This window comes from Olea europaea, unplaced genomic scaffold (genome assembly GCF_002742605.1).
Source record: "Olea europaea var. sylvestris unplaced genomic scaffold, O_europaea_v1 scaffold901, whole genome shotgun sequence".
Lineage (NCBI taxonomy): Eukaryota > Viridiplantae > Streptophyta > Magnoliopsida > Lamiales > Oleaceae > Olea > Olea europaea.
Window position 1 is genome coordinate 182,016 of NW_019267483.1, and position 19,081 is coordinate 201,096.

General features: G+C 31.6%; 2 protein-coding genes across 2 annotated transcripts; one reads left to right on the forward strand and one right to left on the reverse strand.

Moving 5' to 3' along the window:
* Window positions 1-656: 656 nt before the first annotated feature.
* Window positions 657-2,544, forward strand: LOC111392195 (sugar carrier protein C-like). Its single transcript, XM_023017472.1, has 3 exons — window positions 657-862; window positions 948-1,903; window positions 1,975-2,544. The coding sequence occupies exons 1-3, from the start codon at window positions 730-732 to the stop codon at window positions 2,452-2,454; spliced, it is 1,569 nt and encodes a 522-aa protein (XP_022873240.1). The 5' UTR covers window positions 657-729; the 3' UTR covers window positions 2,455-2,544.
* Window positions 2,545-16,944: 14,400 nt separating this feature from the next.
* LOC111392208 (sugar carrier protein C-like) lies at window positions 16,945-18,856 on the reverse strand. The gene is made up of 3 exons (XM_023017493.1): window positions 18,668-18,856; window positions 17,627-18,582; window positions 16,945-17,555 (listed from the first exon to the last, which is right to left on the reverse strand). Exons 1-3 carry the CDS (start codon window positions 18,798-18,800, stop codon window positions 17,076-17,078), a joined length of 1,569 nt encoding a protein of 522 aa, XP_022873261.1. The 5' UTR covers window positions 18,801-18,856; the 3' UTR covers window positions 16,945-17,075.
* Window positions 18,857-19,081: the final 225 nt, after the last annotated feature.

Below are 19,081 nucleotides of genomic sequence, written 5' to 3' on the forward strand. Positions count from 1 at the left end.
AAATCTGTTATCTAAATATATGAAATAAATTAATTAAATCATAAATAAATTTCAATAAAAATATGATTGTTGAAGTTTGAAACTTTTTTTCTTGATTTTGAAATGGATAATACTTATATTCTTAGTTACGAAAATTTTCCTAACTAATATCTAATCTAAAGTAAATAATATGACAGTAGATTTAATTTGACATTTAAGCGTGGATGATCACAAGTACCTGACACGAAACAATTACCAGTTATCAAGAAAATTCCTAAAAAAAAAAATTATGGCCGCTTGGAGATTAGCTAATATTTTTAAACTGTGCAAATTATTACATTTTAATTATATCAAGAAAAACAAAATTCAATATTTGCAATAAATAAAGAAATGAAATATTTAAAATAAAAAGAAAATATTAAAATTTTAATACCTAAGCATTAATTAACGGAAAAAAAAACTATTTGTAATAAATTAAAAAGAGAATTAGTGGACGTATCTACGTACGGATTAATAAGTTAAAGTACAGACAATGAGGAAGTCTATCGCAATCTTGATTTCAAAACAAACTCATAGATAAGCATGGGTGGTTAAGAGATTAAACAGTCACAATCTAGAAAATCTTCAAAGAGATGTAGATAGGTTAGGAATCTAATTTCTTTATCATACGTATATATATATTCAGTTCATAGGTTTAACAATATTTCTGTTTACCTAAACCCTAGATCTAGCTAGCAAAGGAAAATAAAAATGGCTGGCGGAGGAATGATTGCACCATCAGTGAACAAGGGTTATCCTGGAAAGTTCACTGGCAGAGTGTTCGTCACTTGTATTGTCGCTGCCACGGGAGGTTTGATTTTTGGTTACGACATCGGTATTTCAGGTATACGAATCTTCCCCACTGCAAAACATTAATCTTGAAGATTTTTTCTTGGTTTGATCATTCACGGAATTTGGAATGCGTGCAGGCGGCGTAACATCGATGCCTCCGTTCTTGGAGAAATTCTTTCCGGACGTGTACAAGAAAGAGGTACTGAATATCGGGGGAACAAATCAGTACTGTAAGTTCGACAGCCAAAAACTGACGATGTTTACATCATCCTTATACTTGGCCGCTCTCGTAGCATCCTTAATCGCTTCGACAGTAACACGTAAGTTGGGACGGAGACCCTCGATGCTTCTCGGTGGAGCTCTCTTTCTCGCAGGCGCTATCGTGAACGGACTCGCCCAAAATACAACAATGCTCTATGTTGGTCGAGCTCTTCTTGGAGTGGGTGTTGGTTTTGCTAATCAGTCCGTGCCCGTGTACCTCTCGGAAATGGCTCCTTACAAGTATCGCGGGGCGCTGAATATGGTTTTCCAATTGTCAATTACAATTGGTATTCTTGCAGCGTATGTAATAAATTACTTCACAGCAAAAATGAAGAGTGGCAACGGATGGCGTTACAGTTTGGGATGTGCAGGAGTACCTGCTATCATATTCGTACTCGGTTCATTATGCCTTCCTGACACACCAAACTCTTTGATTGAGCGGGGTAAAAATGAAGAAGCAAGGAAAAGACTTCAAAATATACGAGGTGTTGACAATGTTGATGAAGAATACAAAGATCTGATTAATGCAAGTATTGAATCACAGAAGATAAAGCATCCATGGGCAAAACTTTTCTCCAGAAAATACAGGCCTCAGTTGGTATTTGTTTCTTTTATTCCATTCTTCCAACAACTCACAGGAATGAACGTGTTCATGTTTTATGCCCCGATTCTGTTCAAAACCATTGGTTTTGGAGCTAATGCTTCCTTATTTTCTTCTGTAATTACTGGCGTGGTCAACACTGTGTCTACTCTTGTTTCGATGGTCACTGTTGACAGGTTTGGAAGGAGGGGACTCTTTATTGAAGGTGGACTGCAAATGTTAATTTGCCAGGTACGGTTCCTAGTTTATTTATCTATTTCAGCTTTTAATTACTTTAATTAATCATAGTTTATACGGTGCAGATTATTATTACAGTTTGCATTGGAATTAAATTTGGTCTAAATGGAAATCCTAGCGAATTGGAACATTGGTATGCAACGTTGGTGGTTGTAGCTATATGCGTCTATGTAGCTGGATTTGCTTGGTCTTGGGGGCCTCTTGGTTGGTTGGTGCCAAGTGAAATTTTGCCTCTTGAAGTCCGATCTGCAGGACAGAGCATCAATGTTTCCGTTAATATGATCTTTACATTTTTCATTGCTGAAATTTATCTACAAATGATGTGCGCAATGAAGTTTGGTCTCTTCATATTCTTCGCTTTTTTCGTCTTCTCAATGACTATTTTCATCTACAAACTCTTGCCGGAGACTAAAGGAATTCCAATTGAAGAGATGGCTGAAATATGGAAGGAACATCCTGTTTGGAGAAAATATGTTGTTGACGAGAACGAAAAACCAACCGATACTCTTAATATTGAAGAGATCAATATCACAAAAGAAGGTTGAGCAATTTTTCTTTGTTCTCTAGTTTGCAATAATGGTTTGCTTAGAATTATATTTTGGGACTCTTTTTCTTTTTACTGGTAGAAACGATGTAACTTTAAATTTGTTTTATTGAAAATATTGCGTTTAAGTTTTGTTATTCATCTTGTATCGAGTTTTTGCTAGGTATACCTATATGTGTGCTGGTGAGTGTGGCACTGACTCCACTGCAACAAAATTTTTTAAAAAATAAAAATAAAATTGGCATGATTATCATGTACGTTAACCCCGGGATAGTGAATTGGAAGAGTTGATATAACTTGAAATCCATCCAAACTCTTAAGCCTCGAGAGGGTATGAAGCGTTAAATCCTTTAGAATAACATGTTGATTAAACTCAAATCTATATGTACACATTATCGCTTACGGATTTGGGGCTAAATAGTTGTTCACGTGGATATAATATGTTTTTCAATGTAATTTCGTTAAATATGATTGTGTGACCAAAACGATAAAAAGAAGATATTTAGTTGATTTGGATAAAAATTAGTTTTTAATTAAATTTTGATAAAATGTTGGTGAAATCTATTTGAAAAGTTGATAAAAGTTATAAATTTCATGTACGTTAACCCCGGGATAGTGAATTGGAAGAGTTGATATAACTTGAAATCCATCCAAACTCTTAAGCCTCGAGAGGGTATGAAGCGTTAAATCCTTTAGAATAACATGTTGATCAAACTCGAATCTAAAAATTATATGTAGACATTATCGCTTACAGATTTGGGGCTAAATAGTTGTTCATGTGGATATAATCTGTTTTTCAATGTAATTTCGTTAAATATGATTGTGTGACCAAAACGATAAAAAGAAGATATTTAGCTGATTTGGATAAAAATTAGTTTTTAATTAAATTTTGATAAAATGTTGGTGAAATCTATTTGAAAAGTTGATAAAAGTTATAAATTTCATGAAATAAATTTAAAGAAAAATTGAATTTTCAGAAATGGAGATCAAAGAGGACTTATTTTATTTTGTGAAAAAAAATTATATTTAGTTACTTTTTCCAAAGAGAACACGCGACATACACAGCATCAAATTTGATATGTTAAATTAAATATATTTATAAAAGAAGACACTTCCTCCTGCCAGTGATTTGACAAATAATTATATCTTTTAACGAAGTTAATCTAACAATCTAGATCCATTAAAAACATTCTAAAACCATTGTGCCCACATCCAAACGCACCTCGATTAAAGATTTTAACACATCTAGATTCTAGACCGTTAAATTAGCTTAAGTTATGGATTAAGATTGAATCGTTTAAGAATAAAGCCACTTGACCAGGTTTAAAAATAGGGAGTGAAGAGACAGATTGATGTGTCAGAAAACGATCGTGTGTTTTTGGTTTAATTTTTCAAACTATCTAATTATGCATCGATATGTGTTCCATCTGAATTTGAGTTTGAATTTAAGTCTGGATGTATAGCATGATTGATCATTTTATAGAGAGAAACCTTTCCATTCACAATATAGAGATTAAAATATCCTGATTTTTCCTCATGTTTACTTATTTTGAATTTTTATTTCAATTTAAATCTAAAAATAGAAAAAAAAAATGGTCTAGTGAGCTCAGGGAAAGGACCATGTTCCCGGTCCTTATTTTTGTTCTCCAACAAGGGGACACTGAGTGACTGATGTGTCAGAAAACGATCGTGTGTTTTTGGTTTAATTTTTCAAACTATCTAATCATACATCGACATGTGTTCCATCTGAATTTGAGTTTGAATTTAAGTCTGGATGTATAGCATGATTGATCATTTTATAGAGAGAAACCTTTCCATTCACAATATAGAGATTAAAATATCCTGATTTTTCCTCATGTTTACTTATTTTTAATTTTTATTTCAATTTAAATCTAAAAATAGAAAAAAAAATGGTCTAGTGAGCTCAGGGAAAGGACCATGTTCCCGGTCCTTATTTTTGTTCTCCAACAAGGGGACACTGAGTGAGGCCAGCACATTTTGCCATTAACACAACTAGGTTAATATGACATATTATTGTGTTCATAATGACTGTTTAAATTTACAAACTCTTGTCGGAGATCAAAGGAATTCCAATTGAAGAATCACTGAAATATGGAAGACACGCCTTTGTTGGAGAGGCTATGTTGTCGATAACAACAAAAAACGAACTAGTGTTATTTATGAGATGAGATTATAGAAGGAATCAAGCTCACAAAAGAAAGTCGAACAATTTTTCTTGGTTCTCGTTTTTAATAACGATTTTTTTAGTGCGTTTTATTTCATCATTAAACGTTAGATTTTTTTTTCATGATAAAATTTTGTGACACGACCCGTCCTGAATCACCCTAGTGGACCTAAAACATGACGTGCGTCGATAATAAATGCTAACTAGATGTCAAATCTATCATCAATGCTAACTAGTGTTATTTATGAGATGAGATTATAGAAGGAATCAAGCTCACAAAAGAAAGTTGAACAATTTTTCTTGGTTCTCGTTTTCAATAACGATTTTTTTAGTGCGTTTTATTTCATCATTAAACGTTAGATTTTTTTTTTCATGATAAAATTTTGTGACACGATCCGTCCTGAATCACCCTAGTGGACCTAAAACATGACGTGCGTCGATAATAAATGCTAACTAGATGTCAAATCTATCATCAATGCTGACTATGAGTTATTTCAAAAAATGCAACAAAATCAAGTGCTTATATAAAATATAATGCGATGGGCCCAAAATATTTACTTCGTGCTTCATCAATATGAGTTATAATATTCAACATATCGTGTGACTCTCATTCCGAAATCATTAGGCTCTTCCAACTAAAAAGAATCAATTGCTACTTGTAGGAAAAATCATGGGAAAATATATGAGTTGATAGCTCAATAAGTGAAAATTTTCGAAAATAAATATACTCTTTCCATTTTACATTTTTATCGAAAAACGAGATAACATCGTATAATTATAGTCGAAACGTGAGACATTCACATAACGTGGTAAAATATCATCTCAAAATCATGATATAAATATCAGCTGATAATCATGCTATAATCTCATCACATCAAATGTACTTGAAAATTCACCAAAAATGTACCTTCGGACTAAATCTGTAATTCGTCTCTCGGGCTAAGAACTTTCGTCACGAACCTTTAGCCCCCCTCTGTAAACGAAAGTCGGTCTCAAAGACCTTTCATAATCAATTCTAGAACACGGCCAAACCCCCTCTGTGAACTGTATGTACACGATCAAGACCAATGTCAGGTCAAGACCTCGCGTGTAAGATAGAACATGGTCAAGGTCCCTCTGTGAACTAGAAGAAGTATATAATCATTTGTACTTTTCTGGCCGATCTCAATATTGCATGTTTCACATACCAAACAAATCTCAATATTACATGTTTTACATACCAAGTCACAAATGTGTCATAAATAATCTTTGATATTCCCCATGTATCATTATAAAAGAGATTTCCATGATAATCATATAATCGAACACATAATTACAGATAAATGCACACACTTTGATAATAGACTTAATTTATAGATACTTTAAAAATATTTATGTTTTTCCACTCACAGTACTATGTTCGCAAAATCAACCCGGTTTGTAAGTTGTTCTGATGTCAGTATCGTCGCTTGAAATACGATATAATTTTTAAATAAACAATTAATTATTTTAAATAATTTCAATAATTAAATAGGCGATACCCAAACTTAATTATTTCACATTTAAACAATTTCTAAAGTCTCTTTAATGACTAAAACTAATTTTTCTTTCACTTTACTCGACTTCATAGTTTATTATACTTAACCCCTTCAATAAAATTGAATTTTGTCTAAAAATCTAACAACTATAAAATCAAACATAATTTGACAATAAGTAATTTTTTACTTACATTTCAAAATTAAGGAATTCAAGCCTAATAATGTAGACCACTTATTTTCTAACAACATAAGCTTCTTTCTTTTTCTCCTCTTCCTTCTCTCTTTCTCAGTTTTTCTTGCTTCTGTCTGTCTCCAGCCTTATCTCTCTGCATGTATCTATCATATGAAAATGGTAATGGGTTAATTACTTGCCACATGTACTCCAGGACCCATTTTTGCATAGAAAGTCCTTATTCTTCAATTTAATATAACATCTAGTCTTTTACTTCCAATAATATATAATTAGATCCCTAAAATTAAGTTTTATCCATTTTAAACCTTTAACTATTTTTCATAATAAATTAAACCACAATTAAATAATTTATTTCATTTAAATCCCTATTGGATATTGACTTTGACCAATTGAATTTTTGGACTTTGACTAAATAATTTTCTTGACTTTGACTATGAGTGAGTGGGTTATAACATTTTGTAACTTGAAGTATCAAGAATGTTGTGTTATTCAACTAGCATTGTGTTAATAGAATAATTTATACTATATGGATTTTAGATGTTTGAGATATACTACCTGCATATTCATGGACACTTAAAATCTATAGGTTTGATCTTCTTAACTTTGTTCAATTGATAACAATAAAAAACGAACTAGTAATTACAAACTACGCAAAACACTTTTTCATATCTTCCGATCACAAATTGTCACACGTCTTGTGATAGTTTCTCACTATATTATGAATGGAAAGGTTATACCTAAACCACTATAAAAAAAATGTTAGAACAACCCTAATTTGGTTAATTTGTCAAACCGTAAAACAAATTATTAGAAACAAATTTAATTTTCTATTTTCAGAATTTCCTAATACCTAACGAGGCAAGTTATTTGTGGATGACTCGATTTATCTAAACAAATAATTAGGGATATAATGACACGTCTCGGTCCCCGATCACCCTAGTGGATCCGAAACGTGACTTGCACCAATGATGGATGCTGACTAGATGTCAGATCCATAATCAAGGCTGACTGTGAGTTACTAATGATTATAATCTAAAATAAGATACTTATGACAAAAAATAATGTAATGGGCCTAAAATAATTATTTCATGCTTTATCAAAATGACTCGTATCACTCAATATGTTGTGTGGCTTTAACTCAGGCTACTCGAGCTATCAAGAACTAATTGCCACTTGTAAGAAAAAATTGTGAAAAATATATGAGTTCATAGCTCAGTGAAAAGAGAATTTTGAAGATATTTACACCTTTTCATTTGTGCATGTTTATCTGAAATCAAGTTTACATCACTTAACATTTCCGAATATAAGATCAAACAACAATAATCAAGATGTGAGAAACCTCATAATACTAAAAAATATCATCTCATAGTCCTGGTATAATCATCAACTCAAATCCATATAATCATCTCATCACATTACATGCATCCCCAAAAAATGTGCTCTCTGACCAAAATCTATAATTCGCCGATTGAGCTAAGCACTTTCGCCACGAGCTGCTAGCTCCCTTCGTGAACGAAAGTAGGTCTCAAAGACCTTTGATAATCAAATCTAAAACATGGTCAAAGCCCCTCTGTGAACTATATGTACACGGTCAAGACTCATTCATGTAGAGTAGAACCCGACCAAGGCCTCTTTGTGAACTAGAAGAAGTATATAATTATGTGTATTTTTCTAGTTGATCTAATTATCGCATTTCTCATATTTCAATTCGCACTCGGATTAAAATATGACAATTAAACTAATGCAAGTCCACCACGTAATTCCTTAATTTCTATATTTATTATTGCATCTCTATTTCACTAACGTTTCCTCTCTTTAATTATTTACCAATTAGTCACCAAACATGAACAAATCCATTAAATCATTAATGCTTTCTTAAAATCACCACCTTATACATATACAAACCCTGTACATTACTTATTCCAACACCTAAACTTCAATATTTATCATTTAGTTTTATTCAAACTTGTAAAATCCGAGAAAACTTGTTGACGAAAAAAACCACTAAAATTCCAACGTATTTTATTCTGGAACTAGTTTCTGTATATTGAAAACTATCACCTAAACAGTTTAGGCTAAACCATTGAAAATAGCACTTTCTGGAATAATTTTAAAAATAGCACCTGTGTAGGATTTTGTTCAAAAATTGGAAAAAAATGAATTAAATTATGCAAAATCAAACCTCAAATCCTGATCCAACTCTAATATATCATAATTGAGTGTTTGGTATCAAATACACAATAGTTAGGCCAAATTTTCTCTTATTTATGGATGACTTGATTTATGTAAACAAATAATTAGGGATATAGTGACACGACCCTTCCCAGATCACTTTAGTGGATCCAAAACGTGACTTACGTTGCTAATAAATGATGACTAGATGCTAAATCTACCATCAAGGTTGACTTTGAGTTAAACTAACTTCGTTAAAAAGAAGGTTGTTAATGGATCTAGATTGTTAAACTAACTTCGTTAAAAGATATAATTATTTGTCTAATCATTGGTAGGAGGAAGTGTCTTCTTTTATAAACTTATTTAATTTAACATATCAAATTTGATGTTGTGTAATTGTGTGTTCTCTTTGGAAAAAGTAATTAAATTATTGTGAATGGTAAGATTACTAGTGAATGACAATTGTATCTTTACAACTTTAGAAATTATTCATGTTGTATTCCTAATTTTTCTCTATAAATATAGAGCTTTAGTTCTTGATAAAAGATATATAAGTCTATTGACTTTTGTCTTTTTTTTATCTTTTGTTTTTTATATTTTATAGGAAAAATAAGGGATACAACGGTAATGATTTCTCGTGGTATAGAGATACAATTGTCATTTACAAATAAATTTATCATTTACAACACTCCCCCTTGAATGATATATTATAAAATTTATTCTTCGTTAAAACCTTGTTTGATAAAAACTTTATGGAACAAAAAATATCAAACGAAAGAAAACGAGTACAATTATTTTGGAGTATCGAAATTAAATTCTGCTTCATTGAAATCTGTTAGGAAAATTCAGTGGGATAAAACCTAAGCGAAGGAAAAAGAGTATAGCTACTCCCCCTGATGTTGATCATTGAAAATCTTTGAATCGACACATTTCAATCTCATGAAACAATTTCTTAAATGTAGATGTTGACAATGCTTTTGTAAATAAATCGATTATATTGTCACTTGAGCGAATTTGTTGGATATCGATATCATCATTCTTCTGAAACTCGTGTATGAAATTTTTTTGAAGAAATATACTTCGTTCTGTCACCTTTGATATTGCAACATTTGAGTTTTGTAATACAAGCTACATTTTCTTCATACGAGAATGTTGGACTATTTTTTGTTGAAGTTAACTCGCATAATGCTTAGATATGATGGATTATGTTTATTAAATATGCACATTCTGGTTTGTTCCATGGATTGTAGTAATTTTAGAATCATTTGAAGATGTTGCTGTCAATGCTTGTTTCACAAATTTCCATGATACAGTTGTTCTTCTATATGTAAACACAAATCCTGTTTGTAATTTGGCTTTATGTGAGTCAGAGAGATAACATATATCTACATATCCATATGGATGGCAAAAAAATCCATCATATTCGATACCCGCAATCACTGTACTGTTTGGGGCGGATTATCCGCTTTAATCTAGTAATCATGTAGGGGACTAGGTGACGAATTTCGTCATGAGACGAGTATAGGTAACAGGGGCCCGTCCCGCCCCGTTTAATTTTTTAAAAAAGAATTCAATACTTTAAATAAAAAAACTCTATGAAATTTTATTAATTCTAATAGAATATGAAAACTAAAATTATCCAAGGAACATGATAAATAATAAAGACCTTAATTTACAAAATATATTCAAATAATTCAACTTTTAAAAATAAATAAATTAATTAAAAAATCTAATAATTATATTATTATCTTACTTTAATAAATGGGATGCAATAAAATGAATTATCAAAAATTTTAAAAAATTAAACGGGTATTTAAACGGGCAAACGCTCTAACCCCCGCCTTGCCCCCATCCCACCCACCTTAAACGAGTAACGAGGCGGGTGCCGAGCATTTCCCGAACCCATCCCCTTTCTATCTCTAACATATCCCATTGAAGCGGATCACAACTTTTGAGAATATAATAATCTCAAATCAACAATGCCCTTTAGGTAACGAAACATAAGTTTAATATTATTTCAATGTCTTTGAGTTGGTGTAGAGTTATATCTTTCAAGGAAATAGAGATTTGAACAGGACAACAAAAAATCAGTAGGTCAAAAATATTAGATTTATATTCAAATACAAATTGCTAATGTAAATATTGATAATAAATAATTGGTCTCATACGAACCAATAATGCAGCATATAATATAGCATGACCCTAAATAAAAATTGAAAGTTTTGTTTTCATAAGTAATGGTTTAGCTATAAAAATGTAGACGTTTGCCAAACCATTTTGTCTATGGACATGTGTAACCAAATGTTCAAAAATAATCTCAATCGATATGCAATAATCATCGAATGTTGTTGATCTAAATTTTTCAGCATTGTCAAGAAGATTAGTCTTGATTGAGTAATAGGGGAGTTACGCTCCTAATTTTATGATTTGAGTAGTGGTCTAGCAAAGGCTACATTTTTAGTGGAAAGAAGGCAAACATATGACTATCTAGTAGAAGAATAAATTAATACCATAAGATGATAAAATGTTCACATGGTGGGTGTATTGACCCACATATATCTTCATGAATTTTTTCAAGAAAATTATAGATTCAATATTGACCTTTGTAATCGAAGGTTTAATGTTTAACTTACTTTTAGAACAAGCTATATATGGATAATTATTAAGTAAAAGAATTATTTAGTTCTTTAAAGCATATTCATGTGAGTTGTTTATTATTCGACGCATCATTATAGCTCCTTGATAGTCAAGTCAATCATATCAAAGTATAAAAATTTTTGGATCAACAAACTTCTGGTTTATGACAATAATTGATTCAATATTTTTTATAGATGTCTAATATATGTGAGATGGGAGCATACGAAGTTTTTTTTATCTGCTTCTAACTAGATATAAAAGAAGTTATGTAAAAATATTAAACATTATTTTCTTTCATTGTCTCAATATGACATCATTACGATGATATCTTTAAAACTAAGTAAATTTTTTCTGAATTTGTTAAAATAAAGTGTATCGTTAATATATAATTTTGTATTATTTGCTAAATAATAAATGCTCTTCCAAAATTTTCAATGATATTCGATGCTCTCGATATCCTATTAATATTATTTTCTGCTAATATTAAATTCTAAGAAATACTTTTATCTTGAAAAATTGTGTGTATAGTTGCAATATCTGCTAAACAGATTTCTTGATGATCCATCTTAAATCTTATTGGTATTTCAAGATTTATGCTCTTTTAAAGGTTTATGCTCTTTTATCTTGAAAAATTGTGTGCATAGTTGCAAAATCTGCTAAACAAAATCTTGATGATCCATCTTAAATCTTATTGGTATTTCAAGATTTATGCTCTTTCAAAAATTCTAATATGATATCTTTGAGAATATTAAAACATTTATTTGTATGCTCTTCTAGAATGATAAATTAATATTTTTCTTGAATATTACTAAAACAAAAAGTTATTTTTCTTTAATTATAACTCAATATTGAGTAATTTAATTTTTGTTTCTTCAAGAACACAATAAGATATATATTCTTCTAAACTTGTGCTACTTCGCGAGCACACTATATTTTATTATTACTTTTTTAAGAGCAATAGATCAATATTAATTTGAAATATTGAAAATTAAATTTACGCTCTTCAGGAGCAAGTAATATTTTTCAAAAATATTAATTATAATGTTGTGCAACTTCAAGAGAAACAATATGATAATTTATAAATTCGAATTTATGAAAGAACATTTAAAATATCTAATCAAGTTAAAAATATTAATTACCATTTAAACAGGAATTGGCTTTACATGAATTGATCAAAGAAAAGAGAAGAAATTGATTGTGGCATAAACAAATCCAAAGTGTACAGAAACAAGTCTAATGAAGACAGACAAATTGATTCTGGCAAAAGTTGGGAAGAAATTATAATTTAAATTCCTTTTTGGTGGAAAAATTTCGCAAGAAACAATTCGTGTGAAATAATGGATGTGTGTATATGTCAAAAAAAATCACGTGTAGCCAAATTAATTTTGGAGCACGTGATATATGATTATATTTATAAAAATTATTACCTTCAATAAACTTTAAAAAATTAAGCTTTTATGCTAATAATGTGTTATAAAAAGAGAGAACGGAGAAGAAAATAGAGAGAAATCAATACATTTGTTTATGTTTTATTAAAAATCCTAGCGCTATATTAATAGGAAAAGTAAGGGATACAACAGTAATAATTTTTAGAACTGTAGAGATACAATTGTCATTCACTAATAAACTTACCATTTATATGAATTTAATTACTTTTTACAAAGAGAACACACAAGACAAACAACATCAAATTTGATATGTTAAATTATATATGTTTATAAAAGACGACACTTCCTCCTACCAATGATTTGACAAATAATTATACCTTTTAACGAAGTTAGTCTAAAAATCTAGATCCATTAAAAACCTTTTAAACCCATTGTGCCCACATCCAAACACACCTCAATAAAGATTTTAACAAATCTAGACTATAGACCGTTGAATTAGCTGAAGTTATGGATTAAGATTGAATCATTTTATACTCAATAGCATTTTATTCTTTTTTTTTTTTTTTTCACTTGGCAGGTCTACTTACGTAATATTAAGAGAGAATTTGGCCTAACTATTGTATATTCGATACCAAACACTCAATTATGATATATTAGAGTTGGACCAGGATTTGAGGTTTGATTTAGCATAATTTACCTCATTTTTTTCCAATTTTTGAACAAAATCCAACACAGGTGCTTATTTTTTTCAGAGGTTTAGCCGTGATAGTTTTCAATATACAGAAACAGGTACCAGAATACAATATGTTGGAATTTTAGTGGTTTTTTTTTTTTTATCAACAACTTGTTTTCTCAGATTTTACAAGTTTGAAAAAAACTAAATGATAAATATTGAAGTTTAGGTGGTGGAATAAGTAATGTATAGGGTTTGTATATGTATAAGGTGGTGATTTTAAGAAAGCATTAGTGATTTAATGGATTTGATCATGTTTGGTGGCTAATTGGTGAATAATTAAAAAGAGGAAAAGTTAGTGAAATAGAGATGCAAGAATAAATATAGAAATTGAGGAATTACGTTGTGGACTTGCATTAGTTTAATTGTCATATTTTAATCCGAGTGCAAATTGAAATATGAGAAATGCGATATTTAAATCTACTAAAAAAATACACATAATTATATATTTTTTCTAGTTTACAGAGAGACCTTATCGGGTTCTACCCTACATGAATGAGTCTTGACCGTGTACATATGGTTCACAGAGGAACTTCGACCATATTTTAGATTTGATTATCAAAGGTCTTTGAGACCTACTTGTTGAGGTTGTCCCACATCGATTGTGGATAGGGTTGATATTCAGTTTATAATGGTGGGGGAAAGTCTTGCATCTTGAACTAACTTTTGGGGGTAAGAGAGACTCAATACCACCTAACATCGATACCAGAGCTCGATTTATCAACAAATCTCTTACTCAACAGTCACGGAGATACGGGTTTGTGTGAGGGGGAGACGGATTTGGTCTCCCGCAAGCCCTGTTGTGTGAGGGGGAGATGTGTTTGGTGTTTCACAAAACTCGATGTGCAAGGAAGAGATTGTTGCGGTTGTCCCACATCGGTTGTGAATGAGGTTGGTATTCAATTTATAAGTGTGAAGGAAAGTCTCATATCTTAAACTAGCTTTTGGGGTGAGAGATGTTCAATACCACGTAACAGTACTTTCTTTCACGGAGGGAGCCAAAAGCCCGTGGAGAAAGTGCTTAGCTCAATGGGCGAATTATAGATTTTGGTCAGAGTTGATTTTTGGGGATGCATGTAATGTGATGAGATGATTATATGGATTTGAGTTGATGATTATACCATGACTATGAGATGATATTTTTAGTATTACGAGGTTTCTCACATCTTGATTATTGCTGTTTGATCTTATATTCTGAAATGTTAAGTGATGTAAACTCGATTTCCGATAAACATGCACAAATGAGAAAGTATAAATATCTTCAAAATTCTCTTTTTGCTAAGTTATGAATTCATATATTTTTCACAATTTTTTCTTACAAGTGGCAATTAGTTCTTGATAGCTTGAGTAGTCTGATGATCTCGGAGTTAAAGCCACACAACATATTGAGTGATATAAGTCATTTTGATAAAGCATAAAATAATTATTTTGGGCCCATTACATTATTTTTTGTCATAAGTATCTTATTTTGCGTATAATCATTAGTAACTCATAGTCAACCATAATGATGGATTTGACATCGAGTCAGCATCTATCATTGGCGCAAAGCACGTTTCGGATCCACTAGAGTGATCTGGGACGGGTTATGTCATTATATCCCTAATTATTTGTTTAGATAAATCAAGTCATCCATAAATAATTTGAGTCGTCAGGTATTAGGAAATTCTGAAAAAAGAAAATTAAATTTGTTTTTAATCATTAGTTTTACGGTTTGATAAATTAACCAAATTACGGTTGTTCTAACATTTTTTATAGTGGTTTAGGTATAACCTTTCCATTCATAATATAGTGAGAAACTATCACAAGACGTGTGACAATTTGTGATCAAAAGATATGGAAAAGTTTTTTGCGTAGTTTGTAATTACTAGTTGGTTTTTTATTGTTAATTGAACAAAGTTAAGAAGATTAAACCTATAGATTTTTTTTTTTTTTTTTTTTTTGGATATTCAGGTATCCACCTTACAGTGACTAAATCTTAGAGTCTACACCTTGGCCCCTCAAAATTAAACCTATAGATTTTAAGTGTACATGAATATGCAAGTAGTATATCTCGAACATCTAAAATCCATACAGTATAAATTAATCTATTAACTCAATGCTAGTTGAATAACACAACATTCTTGATACTTCAAGTTACAAAATTTATCATGGAAAAAAAAATTCTGACGTTTAATGATGAAATAAAACGCACTAAAAAAATTGTTATTGAAAACTAGAACCAAGAAAAATTGTTCAACTTTCTTTTGTGAGCTTGATTCCTTATATAATCTCATCTCATAACTAACACTAGTTAGTTTTTTGTTGTTGTCGACAACATAGCCTCTCCAACAGAGGCGAGCCTTCCATATTTCAGTGATTCTTCAATTGGAATTCCTTTGATCTCCGACAAGAGTTTGTAAATTTAAACAGTAATTATGAACACAATAATGTCATATTAACCTAGTTGTCTTAATGGCAAAATGTGCTGGCCTCACTCAGTGTCCCCTTGTTGGAGAACCAAAATAAGGACCGGGAACATGGTCCTTTCCCTGAGCTCACTAGACCAATTTTTTTTCCTTTTTCTATTTTTAAATTTAAATTGAAATAAAAATTAAAAATAAGTAAACATGAGGAAAAATCAGGATATTTTAATCTCTATATTGTGAATGGAAAGGTTTCTCTTTAAAATGATCAATCATGCTATACATCCAAACTTAAATCCAAACTCAAATTCAGATGGAACACGTGTCGATGCATGATTAGATAGTTTAAAAAATTAAACCAAAAACACACAATCGTTTTCTGACACATCAGTCCGTCTCTTCACTCCCTATTTTTTAAGCATGTCTAAGTGGCTTTATTCTAAAACAATTCAATCTTAATCTACAACTTAAGCTAATTTAACGGTCTAGAATCTAAATGTGTTAAAATCTTTAATTGAGGTGCGTTTGGATGTGGGCACAATGGGTTTAGAATGTTTTTAATGGATCTAGTTTGTTAGATTAACTTCGTTAAACTATATAAGTCAAATCATTGGTAGGAGGAAGTGTCTTCTTTTATAAATATATTTAATTTAACATATCAAATTTGATGCCGAGTATGTCGCGTGTTCTCTTTGGAAAAAGTAACTAAATATATTTTTTTTTTTTTTCAAAATAAAATTAAGTCCTCTTTGATCTCCATTTCTGAAAATTCAATTTTTCTTTAAGTTTATTTTCAAATATATATTTCATGGAATTTATAACTTTTATCAACTTTTCAAGTAGATTTCACCAACATTTTATCAAAATTTAATGAAAAACTAATTTTTATACAAATCAACTAAATATCTTCTTTTTATCGTTTTGGTCACACCAATCATCTTTAACAAAATTACATTGAAAAACATATTATATCCACGTGAACAACTATTTGGCCCCAAATCCGTAAGCGATAATGTGTACATATAGATTTGAGTTTAATCAACATGTTATTCTAAAGGATTTAACGCTTCATACCCTCTCCAGGAGAGTTTGGATGGATTTCAAGTGATATCAACTCTTCCTATTCACTATTCCAGGGTTAACGTATATGATAATCATGCCAATTTTATTTTTATTTTTTTAAAAAATTTGTTGCAGTGGAGTCAGTGCCACACACACCAGCACACATATATGGTATACTAGCAAAAACTCGATACAAGATGAATAACAAAACCTAAACGCAATATTCTTCAATAAAACAAACTTAAAGTTACATCGTTTCTACCAGTAAAAAGAGTCGCAAAATATAATTCTAAGCAAACCATTATTACAAACTAGAGAACAAAGAAAAATTGCTCAACCTTCTTTTGTGATATTGATCTCCTCAATATTGAGAGTACCGGTTGGTTTTTCGTTCTCGTCGACAACATATTTTCTCCAAACAGGATGTTCCTTCCATATTTCAGCCATCTCTTCAATTGGAATTCCTTTAGTCTCCGGCAAGAGTTTGTAGATGAAAATAGTCATTGAGAAGACGAAAAAAGCGAAGAATATGAAGAGACCAAACTTCATTGCGCACATCATTTGTAGATAAATTTCAGCAATGAAAAATGTAAAGATCATATTAACGGAAACATTGATGCTCTGTCCAGCAGATCGGACTTCAAGAGGCAAAATTTCACTTGGCACCAACCAACCAAGAGGCCCCCAAGACCAAGCAAATCCAGCTACATAAACGCATATAGCTACAACCACCAACGTTGCATACCAATGTTCCAATTCGCTAGGATTTCCATTTAGACCAAATTTAATTCCAATGCAAACTGTAATAATAATCTGCACCGTATAAACTATGATTAATTAAAGTAATTAAAAGCTGAAATAGATAAATAAACTAGGAACCGTACCTGGCAAATTAACATTTGCAGTCCACCTTCAATAAAGAGTCCCCTCCTTCCAAACCTGTCAACAGTGACCATCGAAACAAGAGTAGACACAGTGTTGACCACGCCAGTAATTACAGAAGAAAATAAGGAAGCATTAGCTCCAAAACCAATGGTTTTGAACAGAATCGGGGCATAAAACATGAACACGTTCATTCCTGTGAGTTGTTGGAAGAATGGAATAAAAGAAACAAATAACAACTGAGGCCTGTATTTTCTGGAGAAAAGTTTTGCCCATGGATGCTTTATCTTCTGTGATTCAATACTTGCATTAATCAGATCATTGTATTCTTCATCAACATTGTCAACACCTCGTATATTTTGAAGTCTTTTCCTTGCTTCGTCATTTTTACCCCGCTCAATCAAAGAGTTTGGTGTGTCGGGAAGGCATAATGAACCGAGTACGAATATGATAGCAGGTACTCCTGCACATCCCAAACTGTAACGCCATCCGTTGCCACTCTTCATCTTTGCTGTGAAGTAATTTATTACATAGGCTGCAAGAATACCAATTGTAATTGACAATTGGAAAACCATATTCAGCGCCCCGCGATACTTGTAAGGAGCCATTTCCGAGAGGTACACGGGCACGGACTGATTAGCAAAACCAACACCCACGCCAAGAAGAGCTCGACCAACATAGAGCATTGTTGTATTTTGGGCGAGTCCGTTCACGATAGCGCCTGCGAGAAAGAGAGCTCCACCAAGAAGCATCGAGGGTCTCCGTCCCAACTTACGTGTTACTGTCGAAGCGATTAAGGATGCTACGAGAGCGGCCAAGTATAAAGATGATGTAAACATCGTCAGTTTTTGGCTGTCGAACTTACAATACTGATTTGTTCCCCCGATATTCAGTACCTCTTTCTTGTAAACGTCCGGAAAGAATTTCTCCAAGAACGGAGGCATCGATGTTACGCCGCCTGCACGCATTCAAAATTCCGTGAATGATCAAACCAAGAAAAATTCTTCAAGATTAATGTTTTGCAGTGGGGAAGATTCGTATACCTGAAATACCGATGTCGTAACCAAAAATCAAACCTCCGGTGGCAGCGACAATACAAGTGATGAACACTCTGCCAGTGAACTTTCCAGGATACCCCTTGTTCACTGATGGTGCAATCATTCCTCCGCCGGCCATTATTGTTTTCCTTTGCTAGCTAGATCTAGGGTTTAGGTAAAGAGAAATATTGGTAAACCTATGAACTGAATATATATATATATACGTATGATAAAGAAATTAGATTCCTAACCTATATACATCTCTTTGAAGATTTTCTAGATTGTGACTGTTTCATCTCTTAACCACCCATGCTTATCTTTGAGTTTGTTTTGAAATTAAGATTGCGATAGACTTCCTCATTGTCTGTACGTCTTAATTTCGATAGACTTCCTCATTATCTGTACGTTAACTTATTAATC